This window comes from Falco cherrug, chromosome 11 (assembly GCF_023634085.1).
Source record: "Falco cherrug isolate bFalChe1 chromosome 11, bFalChe1.pri, whole genome shotgun sequence".
NCBI classification, from domain to species: domain Eukaryota; kingdom Metazoa; phylum Chordata; class Aves; order Falconiformes; family Falconidae; genus Falco; species Falco cherrug.
Genome location: NC_073707.1, coordinates 31,446,528 through 31,469,185, shown reverse-complemented (window position 1 = coordinate 31,469,185; position 22,658 = coordinate 31,446,528). Strand labels below are relative to the sequence as shown.

Sequence of the window (22,658 nt, the reverse complement as noted above, 5' to 3'; positions counted from 1 at the left end):
AAATCAGATGCGACCTCTGTGTCCTATTACTGAGAGTATAGCCCTGTATCAATAATACATGCAGTGATGTCTTTTGACTGCGCCTGAAGTCCACCAAGTAAACACGATAGCATATTACACTAGTTATCGATATAACAGAAATCAGATTTCTGTTTGAAATTTGTTGTCTAAATCAATATAAGTTTTAGCTTTATATTGGCACTTCTCCAGCTGCAGAGAATCATCACCTTCCGGCTGTATTCTATTTCAGTGAAACTTCAGACAACAGACATAGTACAATATCCATGGTACAGTGGAGTACAACTGTTGCCTGTCTTTCCAAAAATGCTTGACAAGAAAGAATGGATCATGGTGCATTTGGTGACTACAAAAACATGTCCAAAACCCGGGCAAAAACGTAACTGCAAAGTTCAGTTTCATTGCTGGAGAATTAAGACTGTCAAAGATGGGATGGGAAAAAAGTCTCAATTGCTGCACAGGGAATTTTCAGAGTAGCTGTTACTCTGTTAACTAAGTCATGAAATAACAAGGAAGATTCTCTGTGAGGGAAGATGTAATTGCAATACCCATATTCTCATGTGAAAAGGTTAATACCTCAATTCAGGATGCATTTACTGGGTCCAGGTGCTTTGGATCTGATGACTGAAATCTTTATGGAGCTCTAAGAAAGAATGCGTTTGCTATAACAGATGTCACACAGATGCTAAACATACCACATACAGGGCTAATTCTGCCATCCAGCCCAGAGAGCTACTTGCCAGCGAAGCCAACAATCCTTGCCAGTGACACCTACTAACTGCCAAGATATGGATTCTCAGTATACTCATTAGGTTCATAATACCTTATATATAAAGACGTGAGATGTAACAACTAAGCACATTGTTTAGATTCCCTATCTGCTTGCAGATCCGTGCTCTCAGCTGCAGTAAAGAGGTAAAAACTCCTTACTTAAGCCAGAAGGAGCTTTAGGTGGTGAAAGGGAAACAGACCTATTTATTTTTTTCCCTGAGAAGGAATAGCAGCACAAAATCTTGCTTTTCTCTTCAATGCCCTTAACGTTTCCTGCTAACTTTGCTAGTTACCACTACAGCCAAGAGCTTAAAATCCACTTCATTAAGCAGGTTCCCTCCCAGTTTCAGAGGCAGCAGATAAGACCTCCAGAACACGGATGCAGAAAAGGACTTCTTTATTCCAGGAACCTTCTGCAGTCTGAGACCCAAGTTTCAAGACTGAGTGTAAGGTGAAACGGGCTCCACCCGCGTCACTCTGCTCACACCTTGTCACTGACAGGGTGTTATTGCTTAGGAACCCTTCCAGAAACTATGGCTTTCTTGATGATTTAAAAACAAGACAGTATTATCTAAAAAGTCTCTTTCAGAAGCATCAGGGGATTAACATGATTTTTGCTCAATAATGGATTTAAAGTATGTAGAAAGCATACTTCCAGCACAGCAGCCAAAATTGCTGCATGATAAGAGTGCCTGGAATCTGTTCTTTTTCTGTACTTCCTAGGTAAAGTACTGCAGAATGGTTCATTGGGGGGCTAGATACTGTGCAGACTTTTATTCTTGCTTAGGAAATGAAACATCCTTAGAAGTGCTAAAAGCTAATGACTTACATTAGAAATCAAGCTTTATTGAAAGTGTAATGGACAATGACCAATTAAAGGATCTGAGCTAACAGCTGAGATTATTTCCTGATCCATCAGCTACTGTGGATGCAAGGATCTGACACTGTCAAAGTACACGTCTCTCTTCACAGTTTCACCCTCGGAATGCTTCAGAACAGTGAGGGGAAGAGCAGGAAGGACATAAGGGCCACTCAGTGAAATTGCTGTCTAAGGTGCACATGTGCGTGATGCTTCTCATAAAAGAAATGCACACAAGGACTTCAGTGGAATCTAAGGTACTTTTAGCTTATGAACTGTAAGATCTATCCTCAGTCTTTAAGATCTGTGAAATGCTAATACATTGAAATGACCTACTGATGATAGAGGGTTTCCAGAGGTTTGATGAAATTGTATATTTAGCTATTTATCACATTCAGCAGAACGGTTTGTAGTTCACTTTTAATGCATATCTGGAAATCTTCAAAGTTTGTTATTGTTGCTATCCATAAAATCACAAAAAAACGTTGAAGACATTTTAGAGGTACCCATTCAATCTGTACTAAGGTCTAGCTCCCTGTTTATAGAGAACAACTATGCCTTCATTTGTATAATCCTTGCCAGATACTAAATATATACATTCCACGTCTGCACCTTCAAATAAACCACATGCACAACTACCACTAGCCAAGTAGCCACACATCAAGCTATGAACTTGTATTCAGATGTAAAAATTTTAAGATCTGTGTCCACATTTGAACCAAAGAAGGAAAACGTAAGAGCAATTCTTCCCCACCCTCCCAAAGTGGCTACAAGGGGCAGGCTGACCTAAAGCTGTAGGAATAATTCTGAGCAATACTTACACCTTCTGCATATTGCAAAAATCTTTTGTTAGTTTCTTTTTTACCAAAGTCCTCTAGGAACTTTTGTCGATAAGCCAGGACCGTGTCAACATGTGTCTTGTGCTTTACTGCTAGTTCTAGGGCCCTGGAATAAAACAGAAATGGGCTTGTCAGGCTATATAAATGCTCTGGCACAACTACAATCACCATGGTTTTGCAAAACGATATGCTGAAAAGCATTCGGGCTGCAGGCAAAGATTCCTAATCTATAGTGCCAAGCAGTTTTACATTAGTATCGGTCACAAGAGGTTAAAAGTAGCCAGCGAAGGAAGACTGTCTACTTTATGATGCATGCTATGAAAAACATCCAACGGTTATTTCTGTTGACAACCTCATCACATCATTGGAGTTTGACAATACGAGTCTTTTTATTTCAAGGAAATAAAACAGAGTGGTTAGAGTTTAGCACTCTCAATATAAAGGGGCAAAAGTAATAATTTTTAATAACTTTGTAACAGTCAGGAACCACTCCTGAACAGCGTCATAATACTTATTGATAGTGTATGCTACACAGCATTTATGAATATTCTATAGGGAGGAAAGATTAGGCATTGGATTAGTATAACCGATTACTCTCACATCTGTTTTCTTCTCAATGGCATAAGGAATACTTATGTTTGATAGATACAGTTTTTAGATGAGACATAATAGGCAACATAATAAACCCCACAGATATGTGGGGAGGAAAAACAACTTTTTGCCTACGGTGATATGAATATAATAGCAGAGAAATTAGTAGTAAATGGCCTCAGAAGATTCTGTTAGAAAACGTGGGTTTTTGTTTAAAGGAGAAATTCCTACTTTGTTTTCTCAGGCCTAATTCATATTTCATCCACCTACACAGTGCTGGGAGTCTGAATCGCAACATATCTATTTTTAGCAACAAGACATTTCAAAACAGCCTTAATTCTTTGAGGGTCACATACAGTTTGAGGTATCACTAAGGACTTTGCTGTGTCAAAAATAATGAAAAAGCAAAATGTTATTTAAAAATGCTTCCAAACATGCTTTGCACTTCTGTCACAGAATACTTGTCTTCTAAACATGACAGAAAAGAAGTTACTTCTTTGGTTATTGTCAGGATATGATTTACTTCATCTTTTTACAGTTCTGGGCAATTACAGTACAGGTAAGCATCTGCAATAAAACAACCAATCTCAATAATTTACAGGTTACCTCAGTAAGACTGCTTATAAACATACTGTGTTTGAAGAAATACTACCTATCCCAATTGTAAAGATTAATGTTGACTTGAATAGCTTGATAGATAAGGCCTGTTTGAAGAAGCAGGGTTTCAGCTTCTTGGGTGTTTCCACTGAACAGCAGTGTATGAGCCATCCTTGATTCTTTTGATGGAAGATCTTTGATGGAATTGATATACTGAACTTTGTCAATCTGTTAACGAGATGTACAGTAGTTTAATAAGGGAAATTAATGAAGAAAATTAGTTTTGCAACAATTTAACTAGAAATACATAACTAAATTTTCTTACCTCACCAATTGATGCATAGGCGATTTCTGCTGTAGTCATGTCTTTGTTGGCAACTGCCATAGCAGCTAAACAAGCCCACATCGTCTGATCCTGAAATTTAAAAAAAAAAAAACAAACGCAACTCTTACAACTTCGAATATTTACTATCCTTCCTTCTCAAAGGAAGTATGCAAGTCCTGAATATAATGCATAACAATACAACATTTCTCAGTATGCCATTTAGGGCACCGTGGTCTAACTCTCTTATTAGAAAGTCACTACTTTCTCATCTTTCCTCAGAACTCCTTCATTATAAAAATGTTGAAGTTGTGATCAGCTGAGACTGACAGTGTGGCTAAATGAGTCATTAGCTCTCAGCATCTCAGCCAGTAATGAACTCCTGCCATTGTATCACTTCACAGCCTCGTCACTGTGTCCCTGTCCCTGCTCGTGGAACTATGCTGGAAACTAAAGCACTGGCTGTAGTTAGGAAAATCAGTTTAAGCTGGCTGATCATAACCTGGCTTCACAAATAACTGCACTGGAACCACGATGCTGACAACAACTATACATTTATCATAAACGTACTATAACTGAAAAAATTATTTGACTGTAGAACAATGAACCTGCTGAAAAGTAAATAAGAGCTTCAAAAGTTCTGTCTCCTTTGTGATATTTTCAGTACATTTTATGTTTAGAACTAAGAATTAGAAAACCTTAGTGGTAATAATAATATTACAACCTTGTTTTCTATTTTTGTAACTTTTGCAATATTATTTGGGTTTTTTTACACAACAATAAGGAAACTCCACTAACTCAGAAAAACATTTAGGAAGATTCTGACATTTTGGTATCTTATCTTTTCAAGTCTGACAACATTATAACAAAGCTATACTACTAAAACATACTAATTAATACAGTTTAGGCTACCACATGTGAAAACTCTAGGTCAGACAGGAAAAATTTAATTTTGAAGACACTTGTTAGTCCACACACAGTCCAGGAATTAAGTGGGTTTTAGTAGTTTTGCTAAATATGTTTAATAACAAATTTGAATTTTTTTTTAAACACTTCATCATATGGTTTTTAGAATAGGTTTTTAGAAGCAGCATAGGATTACTGTTAATTTAAAACTGACTAAACAGCTACACTGAGCATGCTTTAAACATATTCCCATGCCATGTCTCAAAATTGCTTTTATATGAAACAAAACTGGTAAGACCCACTGAAGACAATGAAATACAGTAATTTAGCCTAAGGCTTTCACTATCACCGTCTTTGCACATGTTCCCACTCTTTACCAGGATTCAGGACAAGATAAGCATTCCTCCTGGTAGCCCATAATTTGGGAGATTCAAAGTTGTCCAGAGAATCAAATACTAATAAAATCTTGGTCACATTTTTCTCCTGCTTCCCTATTATTTAGAAATTTAGGTGATAAAATGCTGAAAGCTCAGCTTGAAACTATTCAAGGGACCAAGTTTCTAGGAGTTTTTCACCAATTGGTCTTGTGTTCTCTCTTTCCTCAGAAAGATGGTCCGTTTTCTTATTACTGATTAGAAATGCTTTGAACTGTCTACCTGGGTTGCCCCAAATCAACAAAACAGCCCTGTATCTCCATGAAGAGTTTACGAATCATGAAAGATAAACAAAGTACTCAAGGCAAGACCTTGGTGTAAGGGTGTTCCAGGTCATCCCTCAGCCCAAAAACAAAGTATCAAATAGAGAGGATATTCACACCATCTAGTTTAGGCCAGATTAGATTACCTTCTATCAAAGACAAAAATTTTCTTTTGTCAATCAATGCAAAGGAGAAGTCTTCAAAGACCAAGACCGAAGTATCCAACTTGGGGATGCTTAAAACCAGATGATGTGAATACTCTTCACGCTGAAAATAAAGATTCTGTTCCAGTTTTTCTTGAAAGGCCTTCCTCACTTGTTGACAGATAACAGATTAATGAGGAAAAGCTCATAAAAAAGGACAGTGAAAAAACCATGATACCTATATTGAGATTTCATTTAAAAAGCACCAAAAAATTAAAGTATTTTTTCCTTTTAAGTATGACTAAAATCATTGGATGACTCTGCCCATAAGAATGAAGAGGATGCACGAGAAGTTTGACCAAACAAACCCCCTGAATTAGAAAACCTTCATATCAATCAGAAAAAAACCTATTAATATTACCACCCAATACAGTTGTTTTATTTTTAAAAGATGATGCATTTAGATTACTCAAAAAAGTTAACATAATACTGCATTTGAAATCTGAAATCCCAGTTCCCATTGCCAAATACTGGGAAAAAAAGCCTACTATTAAAGGGCTAGCACCCAAAATAAAAATCAATATACAACCCAAGTTTTCTGGATGTGTATTGATTTAATAATGCAAATACAAAAATAATTGAAATACCCATTTAAGGTCATGGCAATCATATGAAAGTGCTAAACTCTTTTCTAGGACTACATGGGGGAAAGGAAGCAGGGTTTGGGGAGATTTTTCATTGTCAGTTTTAAAGACTCCCAGACTCACCTCATCTGTTGCTGTTGCCTAAATATATATAAAAGAAAGCAAAGGGGAAAAAAAAAATCACACAAAAAACAAGTGAAATAAAACATGAAAAACTACTAGGCAATGGTGGAGACACAGATAATTTTTAATCAGTTATATTAAGGCCTAGTCCTGAAAAGTTAAGCTTATTACTAACTTCTGTGAGTACTGGACTTTGCTGTGAATAAAAATAAGCATTTTTATTATATATAATGACAACTATGAAATGATGCATCTGTATATTACATAATTATGAAAAATGTATAATTTTTCATGACCAGCTCAAAACCAATCAGCAACAAAGCAGAAGAATGGAAATCAGATGTAACATCTGAAATGCAATTACCATTATTAAAGGAATACTTGAAAACATAAATATTACAGTGAAATTATATCTGAACATTCCTGATAATTAGCATTTACCTTGACAAAGCGACACAATCTGACAGCATCTTCCCATTTAGAACTACTAATATATTCATGAAGAATCGCAGGATAAGGTGACATATTAAGGTGAATAAGTGAACCATCTGCTCTTCTAATTGTTATTTGATTTCCTACAAAATGTATAATCTGGGGATTTTTGCCAAATTCACTGGGTAGAGAAAGAAAGGTAAGTTAATATTTACTTCTTTCTAACTGAAAAGGACATTAGGAATGTAAAGAAATCTTTGTTTCAAAATTACAACATGATTATACTTCGTTTCCAGAGCACATAAAAATCTAAGCACCTAGTTATTCACTAGTTGTATCCAACAGGTAGTTGTAATGTTAACTAAAAATAAATGTTAGTTATGCACATACACTGGCTGTAAGGCAAATGCAAACTGGGTATTTGTGCAAAAATTTTCAAATACATTTGTCAGTAAAAAGTATTTGGGCTCCCACAACTCTTAGAATGAAATATAAAATCCTTCATCAAGAACACCTGAATTCATTATCACAAGCGCGCAGACTGAAGCAAACATGCTGAGCTAGAAATAGTATTATCTGTGATGTAATGTTTTGATACATTTAATTTCCAACAGATACTTTTAACATATCTTCTTTTTTGTTTGATTTTTTACAAACAACTAAGGCAGTATTTCATGAGATATGATTAAAATTTTGCTTATGCATCAAGATATGCATCATCCATTTCAACTGCAAACTTTATGACATGAATTATAAAACACTTTTTCCTCATTTCCTAATCAAGAAGTAGTAACACAAGAAGAATTTTAGAAGTTGCAACCCTGGCTTTTACTTCAGCTGCCAAAATTAACATAATGTTTTAAGGAACGAGTAAAGTAGGTAAAATACACAGTAATACTATTATGATAAAAAAGCATATATTACCTTGCATCTTTTTCATACAGAGTTTTTGGCAAAAGATCTTTATCTACATTGACTGTGTTGGGGTAGTACCAGACTGTAAAATGAGTATCTTGAATCCCACAAAGAATGTTAGACGTGTCGTTCCAGGCCAAAGTTTGAACCATTGTCCCTTAATTTAAAGATAGAAGAATAACATGCATTTCCACAAGAAACTTCAAAATAAAGGTACACTTCACAAACTGTAGTAAAAGGGTAATTATTAGCCATTCTTAGTTCCTTTTATAAGGACTGAGTTTAACACCTTTTTATAAAGTAACATCTTACATACTTAACTTCCAGTCAAATTCAGTTCTTGCTTTCTGAAAGTAAGTTCTTTTCAGAATAATGGTTTTTTGGACTTGGTTTTGAGACTGGAGACCAAAATTAACACAATGGTCAGACTGCAGCTTTGTACTTCATGGATCATGCATCTACCTGCAGCATTTAAACTTTTAATTAAAAAACATTATGAAATTAAGAGTTTGCATTTGCAAGAAAACCTTCTGAAAGATTCTGTACTGAATAATTCTGAGGAATACATTCTTCTCTAATACCCTTCTAGCTGCTTGCTCCAGAATGCAGTAACAAGTGCTTAAATGTTAACAGCTGCTTTACATGTAACTGATATATTATCAAAATTTAGATAAAATGTACTAAAATTGCCTCTACCACTATCTTACGGAAGCCACAGAACTATTTCCAATGTTTTTTTCAAGTCCAGTTTCACTATTAACTAAAAAGCAAAATTTTGTCTCTTTACTAGATAAAAGTCTATTTGCCTGCTAGCACATGATTGAACGTTATTTTGAATTTTCCTTACCTATTTTGACAATCTTCTGTTCTTTTCCAAACCGTTTAACTGAAGTAATGTAGAGATCTCTGTTCTTATCAATAAAAGCTATTTTTCTTTCACTTGTAAGTCCTTTCTGGTCCAAAGCAATCGCCACAATTTCCGTCTGAAAAGGAAAAAGAAAATATCTGATTTTTATTTTGGAGATTCGTATCACAGAAAGCATGTGATATTCAAAAAAATGAATGCTTTACTAGAAATAAGGCACAAAACTCTTGAAAAACCGGATTGTGAAGACACTTTATGTGTGTCTTCTCTGTGGAATGAGGCATTATATGAATTGAATTTCATGCAGATTAAACTAAAACTGCAACAGAGAAGAGTCAGCAGTTCAGGAATTTACTACAGAACTACAGAAATACAAGTTGCAGTCTCAAAGCAAAAGCTGCCTAAAAGATGAATGTTTTTTCTTCTCTCCAAAGAAGCTGCCTATTTTTGACTTTTTTGTATACCAGAAGAGTGAAGAAAAGTAAGATGCAGTTCAGGCAATCATTTTTGAAGACAGTAAAAGCTCAGACTGAAGGCAGACAACTTTTTGATGATGTTCCTTTTCTTCAGCATTAACAACAGGTTGACACTAATGAAAGCAGCTTTGGAGGACATGCAAAGGAAACTCAGGTGATGTTTTACTGCATAACAAAACTATTTGCCTGTAGTTTCAAACTCTTATGTGCATGGGAAAGACATGCCAGTAACTGAACACAACCTATAACATATCCCTTTGTACCTCGACGCTGCATAAAGAATCTGATTTTTGTTATGTCAGCTAGGCTTGTCAAGCTCCTGTCTATTACGATGGTAAGCCTTTAAAAGTTTATTAGACCCATTACTGAGGAAATCCGTTATTGATTCTTAATTTCAAAGTATAATAAAAAAGAGACACTAGATTCTTCACCTTACCTTATGGGTTAGAGGCTTTCCATCACCCAATGGCTTTCCAGATAAAGCTTCAAATATGTAGATAACTGAAGAAATTAAAAAAAAAATAATATTAGTTACAAATAAGAGTTCTTCATAGACTTTTCAAGCAGTTCCATTCATTTTCAGAGGATAATTTACTGCAAGTGGATACTTATTACTGTGTGCTAGATATACCAATGACTCACACTCTGGTGAAAAAAGAATCTTACAGTTGGGAAAACTTAACCATCAGAGTCTGCTGAGCTTCGGAATAGCCTCATTTTGCAATTGGAGTGATCTGTGAAAATTCTCAAATATCCTTCTTTCCAGAGCATTGATAGCCATTGAAACATGACATCATGGACTGATACAGAAAAGTAATGTTTTACTTCCCATCACAGCTCAAATGGTTATTTACAGAAATGACATGGAGTTCTATATGATGCAAGTTTGTACTCTCCATCTGAATAAATTAATGTTACCAAGGTTATCCGATACATTTATTCAATCTTAACCCATTATTTTGATGAATATGAAAGTTTAGGAAGTGATACCATTGAGTGGAATATTTTCCTGAAGAAATTATCATCATATAGAAAGCTGCCCTTCGAACAATTGTGTAATGCATTCTTTAGAAGCATTCTCTATTTTGTTAAAAACCTGCTCTGTTTTGAATTCTTAATACAGTGGTCCCTAGACATATTTTCTTGCAGGACAGTTCAGGTTTTCAGCTTGTCATGATGATACAGTTAATGGCAATACATTAATAACTGGCTTCCTCAAAAAGTATCTGCTTTATCCAGATATACTTGAATTGTATATATAAATTCTTGCAATCTTTACCAGAAGCCCATCTGTTCTATACTCTCCCTGTCTCACCCTCAAAACAAAAATAAAACAAAAAAACCCTCCAAAAATCCCCCACCTACACCATCTCTATTTATGGGATATCCAGTGATGACTCAAATTTGCAATTCACTTAAAAATAAAGTTTCTCTTTCTTCCTTTCTTTCTGTCTTTATATATACAAGTGTATGTGTGTGTGATGCACACATATCCCTGTGTGTTCAAAACCTATTCATACATACTTTATACATAGTCTGTGAATACGCACATGAATTCAGACAGGCATAGGTAGAGTATTCAAACCTAGAGGAAACTGTAACATTATAAGGAACACCGGTTGTCATTTAAAGCACGTAATTCAGCGTTAGTCCATGGATGTTTTCAGATGTGACAGAAACATTTCAGATGTTCAGTAGCACACCCCACCTGCTATTTCAAAGCACTACCTGTAAGTACACTACGTAAGATGAACATACAAGTTCATTCCAAAGGATGGCGATGTTAACATGTTAATCCTGCTGTGCATTTCCTTCACTAGGACACAGGATGTTGGTTTGAGGTCAATGGTTATACAGGCAGATTTTTTTTTTTTTTTTAAATACAACTGTAAGAGCAGGTGTTCAGAAAACATTGGTTGAGTTTGCAAAGGAAGAAAAAGGTTTTGCTCTTGGCAGCAGACTAAATATACAAAAAACCCCACCACCCTAGTTGTTTCTGAGAAGTTCTATTCTTCTCACTTTTATGCATGTCTCCCTGCATGAAATTGTTGATCTAGCTATACAAGCCAATTTTACAACTACTATACTAGCTATAGGAAGTGAGATTAAGAGTTTTAAAGAAAACCACTGTACCTAACTGACAAGTAAAATTGGTTAACTATTCGTGAATCTACAATGTTTATAAAAGTATTTAAGAAAGTAAGTTTGGGGTTGTTTTGTTTCTTTTTTCTGGTCTGGAAATATTCCACATCACTTTATAATCATTTAGAACCTAAAATAGATCTTTTTAATATGTATAAATGAAATATATGAATAAAGGGTATTCTCTCACTTTGAACACTCAGAGAAAGAGAACAGCTACTGTGTGCCTTTTAACACACGTGTTCTCTTACGACAGAATAACTGCTCCTAGGGTGAGCAGCTCCATTTTAAGAACAGGCTCACCTCCCTCTTCCAGCTTTATTAGAGACTGAGGAAGGACTGTAAATGCAGAGATACCAACCTTTTTTCTAGATTGCTGAAGGAGGAAGAGTATCCAAGTAAAAACACTGAAGGACAGCAAGTGATAGCGTCCTCTGTTTCAGTGTAAATTAGCTTGTAGAGAGCTCCATGCTACAACATGTAAACTGCTTCCTGCATCAAACTGAGCTATCTTAGATATTTCTATATTGCAGTGCATTATGAAAAACAGACCTGCCCTCAAAACAGGGCAAAGAAAAAAAAGAACGGCTTCTGCTGGGGTGAGTTGAGAAGGATAAACAGGCTTAGATAAGCCGCGGTTTCCTGTGCCAAGGATCTGTTTTCCCATGTGCTGGCATATTATCAGGCTTTTTACCACTACTAGTGGGGCTTGTATCTAAAAAAGAAAAAAAAACCCACCCCTACTCATTGCCCTGATGGAAGCTCCTATCAACAGAATAATTTGGAGAGCTTATCTTGAAATCATAGCCAGAAACCCAGCCTCTGTAAATTACAATTTTGATGAAGATTACCCTGCATGCAGAACCAGCTCACAAGATTTTCAGGACACTAATGAGAAAGGTTTGGAGATGGAGATGCTCTTCAGTCTGCTCAGGAAGACAGGCAGGGGAACAGGGCAAGAGAGTGAGTTTGCCATTGAAACGTTAAATATGCACGCATATAGAGAACAGTCAATATTTATGGATACATTTTCTATATAACCTCAACTTATTGAAAGTACTTCTACTGCTTTTGTTCTAACTACATCAAGGTGTCACTACAGCAAAAGTATAAAGTCCCCGTGTTACATGTATTAATATACAAATATACATACACTCATGTAATATAAATAGACATACACACAGAGTAAAAAAGAAAAGATCAGAAATAAAATACAACTTTTTACTTATCCATTTAGATTTTGTTTGCATCCTACTGCTTTCCTCCTAATAATTTACACTGAAATATATTTTTGCTGATTAAAATAAATTTTAATTATTACACAGCTGTTTTAGATATCTAATGTCTTCGTGTTTGATGATAACATTTTCTGAAGTAATTTTCCTCAAAAATTAAATACATACTAGTAATGCTACTACTCTTAAAAATAATTACTCAAAATGAAAGAAAGTATTTGTTCTCACACAAAAGATAAAATGTATTTTTTTTTCTTGTACATTCTTCAGTTGTACAGAGTAGCAAAAATGCTTTGTAACAGGGAAGTGAGAAAAACCTCACCTACTTTTTCTTTTGTTTGGGTGAGGATATTTTAAAAGATCATTATAAAGGTTTTCTTCATTGACCAAGTAATTTAAGTTGCAGGTTATATGCTGAGAAAACTACCATGCAATCAGTACTAAAGGGCTAACTCCCTGCCAGGATCTTCTTTTGTACTTCACACTGAAAGGCTTTTTTCTATGGCAAAAAGAAGATAGATATGGTGGTTCTTTGCTGCAGAACAAAGAATTTTAAAATTCTGAATCTGTTTAAAATCTATTCATTAATACTAGGGTAACAGAGTTATAGCTAATAGATCGAGCGAGTGTCAGTTGGAACCACGGGCAGGAAGTTTTCACTGTTTGACTCTGCAATAACAGCACCTCCCGCGCACAGTTGCTCCCACCGGTAATCCCCTTACTGGCTGTATCGCAGGAGAAATACTGCTATTGATAGCACTCCAGCCCTCTATTGTCATCCTTGTATGGCCTATAAATGGCACAGTTACGAAGTCAAAAGTCACAGCGCTGTGGGTTTTTCCAGCAAGGGAAGTGTCTGTCTCCAGCAGACACTTAAATTTATATTGTTGCACAGGTAAACTCACAGCTTTGCATCAACAGAGAGAACAAAGGAAAAGAGCTGACTGACAAACAGATATTCCTGTACCATTCGTTAATGCAAAAACTTACCTGAAGCTCATTTGGCCATGTTATGGTTTAGAATCACAGTGCTTTTGATGCCAAAATACAAAAGCTAAGAGAATAAAACTCTTCAAGAAGACAGCACTGAGACAGAGTACATCACAGCCTCATACCTATGGCCATATCAGTTGCATATAAAACCTACGTGCTGTAAAGATACAAACCCAAAAAAACTAAAGCAAAGAACACCCGAGAACTAAAATTAATCACAGCTAATATACTGGTAGCTTCTAAGAGCAGCAGCCAAGCAGAAAAAGTTGCTGAGTTACTTCTTTAGAAAAATCATGTCAGAGAGTGAAAACCTACCGTTCAAGTATTTAATGCAAAGATTCCATGGTTCTCTGATGCATTACACACAACTGGAAGTGCAAAGACATATATCATTCTCTAACTTTTATCATCGATGTTAAGCGAGACCAATCATTGTAATACATTTTAAAAATAAATATTGTCTTTATATCACAGATAAATTGTTTATGCTTTGTGCTTTTTTTTTTTTTTTTTGTACCAAAGATGTTGAAAGCCTCATAACGAATTATTAGTAAACACGGAACTACTAGAACAGAGAACTTACCCTTTTCATCAGCTTTGTCTTTTACTGCTAGAGTATCATTACTCAGAGATACTGTCTGAGCATTTAAAATGTCTGTTCTCATTCCTGGAAATTTTGGAGAGGAAATTAATCTTCCTTCATATGAATATAAATAAAGTCCTCCACCATCTACAAGGAGAAAATGCCTGCCAAAAAAAAAACAACCCACCACCAACAAAAAGTAAATAATTAAATGCAGAAAAGCATGATTATAGTTTCAACAGTTTGAAGGTAATTGTCTAACATCCTGAAATTGTTTTCAGTTAAATACATAATTTCTAAACTTTACATTTCAAAGTTGATATTCTGAAAGCTCTGTATGGAATATTTCAGTTTTAGTGTGAATGTTATCTTTTCCATGAAAAATACTTATTACCTGGAATCACTGTGACTTTATCTGTTAAGATATTACAGGATTTAAATCTTGTAACTCCTGATGACAGGGTGTTGTAAGATGCTACTCCCCACACATCACCCCATGAGACGATGCTGTGTGTATGAATGTATGTGAGAAACAGCTTTAATGTATACAGCTAGCTTTGAAATAGTATTACCTGTACCATTTTCTTCAGTGTGACTAGATTATAGAGTGCAGAAAATAGAAGACATTTAATGAACTGATCACCATCTCTCACGATGCATGGCTTCAGTGAAAAATAACTTATTTGCAGGAACACATTGCAAACTTTTATTGTTAAGTAGAACTATTTATGTTCTGTATAACTGGTAAATACGGTATCTCTAGTTCAAAGACACAAAAAACACACCCATAAACAACAAGCCAGTTGTTAGACCCTCAGCTATTGTAAATGTTACCAAACACTGGCACCAAATGAACCGCTGTTTGTGTGCACATATATCTGTAAAGGTAGCCTGGTTTTACCTAATTTTTAGGTTTGTCTCTGTGGATCACCTACACTGCCAAAGAATCTGTACCACATTTTCAAAATTTCTTTTAATCAGCAGCACAAAACTCCAAGTCTAGAAACTGATCTTCAAAATCCTGTCCACTTGCTTACCCATTCTCTCCTGCAGTATCTTTGTAGACTAGGACATACGTGTTTAATTCAAGGCATTCAAAATTGCTGTGAGCACTGTGCTGCACTTTGTAGAAATAGTTGTCCAACAATATTTGTCCACAAAAATTAATACTACAACCAAAACTCAAGAGTTTTGACTCCTATTCTTAGTCCTTTGAAAGACTTCAACAAAAGCACATGTAAAGATCTCTTTGACAAATGATTTTTAGGAAATACAGAATAAAACAAAAGCATATGTAAAGATCTCTTTGACAAATAATTTTTAGGAAATACAGATTAAAACAAAAGCATATGTAATAATCTCTTTGACAAATGATTTTTAAAAGGAAATACAGATTAAAGTTTTTTTAAACAGAGGAGGAAAACATATTAATGTGTTGCAACTAAAAATACAAATAAAGAAAAACGAAACTATTTATTTGGCATAGCTGGCAATGTTTTTAATAAAATCTGGAGACCAAAGATAATTTATAAAAAATATATAGAAGTTCAAAAAAGCAATATAAAACATAAAAAACCCCCAGATGTCAGCTCTACTTTCTCCCATAAATAAGAGTATAAAATACATAATGTATTAAAAGATTCATTACCACCATCATAGACCTACAGTAAACATACCAGCTAAGCCTTTCCATGCTACTCAACGATACTGTGTACTCTTTGTCTATTCCTAATATCTCATTACATACTTATAACAAAAGTTTAGGAAATGCATGTTCACATCTAATAGTGAGCATTACAAGAAGTTACCTACCTTTCTGCTTGTAAAATCAAACTAACTGTTCCTTCCTTCAGATCAAAGATCAGTGGTGTATTCCAGTTCTTTGTACTGAAAAAAAAATAATTCATCATTTGTTAAAAATGCTAATCTTCACGTATCATTGCAAATACAAAGTTTAACTCACTAAGTAAAGCATACACATTTTAATCATCTAATATTCCTAAAAAGGGAGGTTTTCAAAAGGAAAACAGCATTTAGGAAGCCAAGCAACACTGATAACTGTGCAGTATGATCCAATAACACTTCTGCCTTCATTTTTGCATCCCTTCACACTAGAGCAGCTAACCTAGGAGTCTTACTAAACAGCAAAATCATATTTATATGAAATAAATACATTTTTTAAATATTTCTGAATCGCAATTCAACTCTTACAGTGATCTGGAGTTAGGACAGTCCCTCTCATGTGTCCTACTACAGGCTGCATTACTGTTCAGAATTAATCATCTCACTGAACATCTCACTGATAAGTGCCTTTAGGAGTAAACTTTAAATTTCTGCACACGAAACAGAATATCATATTCTTAAAACATGATGCAGGATTGAATCATTCCTATTCTACTCCAAAATAATGGCATGCCAGAAGCAGAATCCAAAAAAAGGAGTCCCTAGGTGGAGGCACAAATACATTTACATCCAGTCACCATTCCTGCAGCTTCTATGTGAAAGGAAAGCCTGCCAAATTTTTGCAGCAAAATGAACAGTCATGGCACCAGCAAGAAGCTGAAAGAAAGGATGATGGGGGAGGGCAACTATACTCTAATACATTTCATTGTAGATGATGCTAGGTTCCATAGAATATTTCAATTCGTTTAAATAAATAAATAAATAAAAGTTAACTGCTGGATTTCAAATAAAATTTCTCCTAGTCTCCAACAGATAAACTTGAGAAAGCTTCATGGATTTGTATTACTTACGAAAACACGTAACACTGAAGAGAAGTTGAAACAACCAAATGCCCGTAGTTCAGAGAGGCCTTAATAACCCTGTCACGGAACTCCAACAAATCTACCGCATCATTAATAACATTGTGCACCTAATCAAAAGAAAATTTTGTTAAATAAACACACAATAACTGAAATGAAAACTAACTAGTGAAATACCATATTTCTTTCTTATTTTAGGTACATGCTGATACTAATATGCAATTAGAACATATCTACGTGGGAACAGGCCCTTTAACAGCACTGGTAAAAACTTAAACTCTAAGGTTCAATAAAGTCTGAATAAACAATGAATAATTACTGAAGAGCTGGATGGAGTTCCTTATAAGAAAGGAGCAATAAATGTGTACTTGGAATACATAAGGTATAAGAACAATATTATACATGAAGTTGAGAAAAATCATCTGAGCTCAAGGATGTCTGAAAGTTCCCATTTTAAGACTCAGTGTTTGGTTGCTGATTATTTAAACATTTGAAATATAACACTTCAGCGATCCCATCATTCTATCATCAAAACAATTCAGCAATATCCAAGATTTGGATAAAGATGTATTGTCTAGATGCTGAACAGCTCTAGCATATACTTTAATGCTACCTCTCTGAAGTAAGGGAAATTTAGGAGATGGCCTTGATGAGCAGGCTGCGCCTTTGCCATTTCTGTGAAAATTCGCTCAAAGGACAACGTTTCAAGAAAATCACAGTTTGCCTATAATCAACACAGATTTCTGAGCTTGAAGATTTTAGGCAGCTAAAATCTAAGAAGGTCTCTTATGGCAGGGTTTTTTTGTTTGCTTATGGGCTGTTCTTTGTTGGTTTTTTTTTAAGATGTCACCATTCTGAGGGTGGTAACTACTTTTTCATTTTCGCCATTATGCAACCAACTGCAAAACAACGACTGAACTCAATTATTATGAAAGCCTAGAAATCATTTCCAAAGACATATTAATTGCTATGTCCGCTGCAGTGATACATCCGTAATTAACTTAGCTATTGTAGTACTCAAGAAAAGAATGCATCTAGAACTTTTTTGTAGGTAATATTTTCCTACATAAACATATAGGAATTAAATAAAATAATAAAATAAAAAATTAGTCCTGAATCAGGGTTAATTAGCTATACTTCCTGAGTTGTTTGCATATTCAAACACCCTGGAGATTATTCATAGAGCCCATCTGTTACGAGTCGATGTCTGGGAATGAAAGAAGAAATATGAATTTTTACCTGCTAATTTGTCTTCTGTGTTCCCAGACACTGACTCATGTTATCCCACCCACCGGACCAAATTGTAATACAACATTTCTGTTGTTACAACTTTTCCCAATTACATATTCAACATTAAAAGAATCAAGACCAAAAAATATTTAAAGGTCTAATTAGGAATTTAGGAACTTGACTTCAGTTTTGAAAATATTGGCCTGATGTCAAATACCAAATGTGTAATTTGGAAAATTTGTAAGAATGGAAATCTTATATTATCCCAGTGTTCAGAGAGTGAATGTTGTGAGTCAGTGTCTGGGAACACAGAGGACAAATTAGAAGGTAAAAATTCATATTTTTGTCTTAATTCCCAGATATTTGGTAACCTAAATGTGGATTAAGGCCAAGATTTTTCAAAAGAAGGATCCTAAACTTAAGCTCCAGAAACCACATGTAGGGGCCTGTTTCATTTCCAGCAGTGCTGAGACTTGGCAGGTCCCGCTGAGGTCAATGCCTGTTGCTCAGCACTCAGCTGGAAGCGCCATGCAGGTACCTGATGTATGTTATATGATACATGACAAATTTCTGTAGTTTTGGAAGATCTGAATCTAGGCTGCAATACAATATGTGGTGCAGAAAAGCACGTTACATCTCTTTACAGTTATAGTCAGAAACCAAATTTACCTGGAAATGCTGTAAGACAGCAACATTCATCACAGCATCATTAACAACAAGGATACATTGAATGTTATTAAAGCATCAGCTACTACAAAATGCATCAGTACCTCAACAACTCATGAACGCAGATAAGGTGAAGAAAGCTCCTCTGTATTACCTACACTCAGTTATGCAACTTCATCTTTGCTGACAGTTATTGTAATGCTATTTAGTACGACGCTTTGGTTTTGGCCAATGTATTTGTATTGTTTTCTGGATAAACATTTTCATTATACTTGGTATCATCTCTCTTTTGTACGTGGCCTCTCACAGATAATTTCACATGCTTTTTAAATGAGCTTTGCACTTTTCTGGAGGATAAAGTACTGAGTTATGTAGTTCTCGTCCATCTGGTGGCATGGTTTGGTTTACATGGATCCGATCTTTTCCACAACTAATAATTATTTACACCATTTACTAACTTTGGCCATTTCATGATCTTAAATGTTTTCAGTCATATGCACTCGGGGAAAAAAAAAGGATAATGTTTTATCAAGGATTAAAAATGCCCATTTTGTATTAAAAAGAGCCTTAGAAAGCTAGCAATCAGAATGCACAGCTCTGAACTGTGAAAATTACCTCCATGGTTCTCCTCTTAATTAACGTTATTTCAAAGTTCTTCCACTCCCAGTGCTGCTCCACGACATGGGCAAAGATGACATGTCCATTTCCACATGCTCCGGCTAGTTGCGTGCCATCAGTAGACCAAGCAATATTAAATATGCTGCCAGTATTTGGCTTCTCTAAAGCATATGACCACTTGCAGAAAAAGAGAAAATATTTCTTATTTTTTTGGTACTTTCTGGAAATGATTTATTGTAATAAATAGATTTGCAGGGTGATCATTTTTTAAGACACATCAATGAACTAACTTTTTATTGTGGTTTGAATAAGCAAAACAAAGAGATTAGATATCTAAAGTCCAACTCTTGAAAAACAGGGATACAAAAAAGAAAACCATTAGCTACAGCAGAAATGAAGAATGTCACAATGCCTGAAGTACATTAGGTAAAAGTTATCTAGTCACAATACATTTAAAGCGTACTCATTCATTCACAAATCTAAGCAATCACAACCTAAAAATTAAGTGAATACTTAGAAACAATTATACTGGTTGCAGGAGTGCAACAGGCTTACGGTCTGAAGTGTGATGCATTCAGTTTATGCTGTGGTTGACAGTAGCTCCTGAATATAGAAACATCAAGCCCTGGGCAAAACCAGTCAGTACAAACAAGGCACAATGGGACATTGGTGGGTTATGAAAAGCTCTGAAAGCGATGCCTGTATACTGTTTTCCTCCTAACATAAAAAAACAGCTTGATACCTTGCCCACCTTTTTCTCCACTCTCTGTTGTTACTGTACAGGGGAAGGATGTATTCAAAATTTCCAGCTGCTATGCTTGCAATAACAACAAAAAATTGAAACATTACTGCAATCAAAGTAGTGACATCTGGTCTAGCTTTGGAGAGAACCAGGAGCAATAGTTTTGTGTGCTGCGTCCATTTTAGTCTAATTAAGAGGTGCTCACAGAGGAGTATCACAGTTTAATGCTGTGGAAGCACAGGTCAAATAACTATAGTTCAGAATCTTATTATCAAAGTAAGTATGCAGTGTACCTGCCTTCCTACGCAGCTAGAAATTCAAATAGTAGGCAAAACGGCATCACTGCACTTTTTCCTGGTAACTGGGATTTTGTAAGGTGGAAAGGCTCACTAGGACATAATGCATTTCTGCGGTATTGCAGCTAACATTTTCCTTCACCTTTTCCTACTCTTTACATGATCTACCTCTACTAAAGTATCAGTTTGGTTTGTTGGTTTTTAAATGGATGCTCAAAATTCCTGGGGCAGCAGGAAGCTGTGACAGCAGCGTGACTGAGAGCTTGCAGTGCCGTCCAGATCAGAGACACCGCTTTGCCCAAGCGGCTAGCCAGCCTCGGGAAATGACAGTAGAGATTATACAGCGGTTCGTGGGCTGGCTGCTACAAGATGATTTTAATAAATAAAAAAAAAGGAGCTTTATACTCTCTAATGACAGGGTGTAAGCTGCATTGAACGTTTTAATTCCTTGCCTGCCTCAGCACAGGGCACATTGCCCCCCCCTCCTACCCACACGGCTCCACGGATTCGCTTGCTCCAGTGCAATGTGAATGCAAAAGAAGAGCATGTGTTCTGCTGAAACGGCACGTCATTTCTTATCCTTTGATATCTCCCTCCCATATTTTCATTCTCTCTGTTAGCATTGTGAAGAATAAAATTATAAATCCCCCTAGCACAAAGAACAAGGAAGAGGTATAAAAACTAGCATTTGCTTTTTTCCTTTTGATTCATACCATGGATGTAGTTACAAGAAATGCTTACATTTAGTACTAAAGCTGATTTTGTTCTTTTTCAATATTTTAATTTCCTCTAGTGAAGAACTTTATTCTTAAATTCCCCCAGACTTATGTATGAGGGATCTAAAGTTAGCTAGATCCTTATTAATACATTCTTGTCAAAAACTAGAAGAATTTTCACACCAAGACACTTGTTTTCTATTTCTTGCATCTCAGAAATACAGTTCATACAAATCATCCCAAATCTCCAAGCGTTTCTCTGAAAGTGGATGAGAACAAATGAAACAAGCTTTTTATGGACTTTGAGGAAGACATTAAATCAGATTTTAAAACAAAAAGCAAATATCAACTATCACTTCTCCAGAACTATGCAATGGAATATTTTAAAAAACATTCAGCATTTGAAGAACTACCTGAATAGTCAAATACATTTAAAATCTTAAGAATCAAATCAGTAAGAAAAAACATGTGATTGAAGTTAAATGTAGACATTGGATTCTCATGACTTTTGGATACATGATATTATACCAAAGGGGAGACAGTTGGAAGAAAATACTCACCTAATGTTTCTAACACATTTCATATTCTGATTTCTTTTGCAGTACACATAAACCCCAAGAAATACTAAGTCCTTCACACAAAGTCTTCATGTGATTTATATGAAATGAAATCACAAAAATTACAGTAAAAGAAAGGTGTCATACTTAAATGCTCAACAGCACGGAAACACAATGGGATGAAATTCAACCTCCCAGTCACACTAATGATTTGCAGAATACTATGTAAGATGACCTACTGAGTTAAGGCTCTTTTACTGCCTACACGCATAAGGGTGAGCAAAAGACAATGTCAGCATTGACTGAATTTCCAGTTTCAAGCACTCAATTTTAAGGCTTCAGCTTCCATGCCTCTTGGCTGACAGACACGCCATTTACTGCCTATATGATCTGCAGTTGGGAAAGGCAATTGCAATTTTTGGAGAAAGGTCCATAACACACTCTTCTGTCTCAATGGGATAAATACTGTATGAAACACTCCATAGTAATTAAGAGCATAATATTTAACTATGTCTGACATCCTTATATGGCAAATGAGTAAGCTCTTGAGGTTGTAGGAGAAATGATTGTAACAAGCACACTCAGAGAATGCTCTAAATGTCCTACATCTGAGACATATTTTTCACAGCTGGCCAGATGTGATCTATCTGAGAACACTTTGAAGAAGTACTATTTCAAAACTCAGTATTGGGATCCTCCCAAACAGACAAGGCTGTTTCAAAGGTCATTTCCCTTTGATCAAGAATCTACCCATCAGTCAGAATGAATAATAAAGGGGCATCAAGCCATCCACTAAGAACCAGTTTAGAGAACTTGAAGAATGTGGCTTTGGTGCTACCTTTTTTATGCATAGCGGATACGCTGCAGCTCCGAGAGGATACATTTCCAAAACTACTTTTTTAAAAAACCAAACTATCCAG

General features: G+C 35.5%; 1 protein-coding gene across 4 annotated transcripts in view; it reads right to left on the bottom strand.

Annotated features, from left to right (window-relative positions):
• Positions 1-22,658, bottom strand: part of IFT80 (intraflagellar transport 80) — a 53,829-nt gene that overhangs the window by 1,546 nt on the left and 29,625 nt on the right. For 2 of the 4 annotated variants that reach the window (XM_055723328.1, XM_055723329.1), the window contains exons 9-20: positions 19,425-19,604; positions 16,905-17,023; positions 15,964-16,038; positions 14,152-14,315; positions 9,635-9,699; positions 8,705-8,840; positions 7,867-8,014; positions 6,952-7,123; positions 6,511-6,528; positions 4,001-4,090; positions 3,731-3,903; positions 2,470-2,593 (exon numbers count right to left, since the gene is read on the bottom strand). In XM_055723328.1, the coding sequence (XP_055579303.1) occupies positions 2,470-2,593; positions 3,731-3,903; positions 4,001-4,090; positions 6,511-6,528; positions 6,952-7,123; positions 7,867-8,014; positions 8,705-8,840; positions 9,635-9,699; positions 14,152-14,315; positions 15,964-16,038; positions 16,905-17,023; positions 19,425-19,604 (1,464 nt within the window). Of the gene's footprint in view, positions 1-594; positions 662-2,469; positions 2,594-3,730; positions 3,904-4,000; positions 4,091-6,510; positions 6,529-6,951; positions 7,124-7,866; positions 8,015-8,704; positions 8,841-9,634; positions 9,700-14,151; positions 14,316-15,963; positions 16,039-16,904; positions 17,024-19,424; positions 19,605-22,658 lie in introns of all 4 variants that reach the window. The other 2 variants (XM_055723331.1, XM_055723330.1) reach the window with 2 other exon arrangements.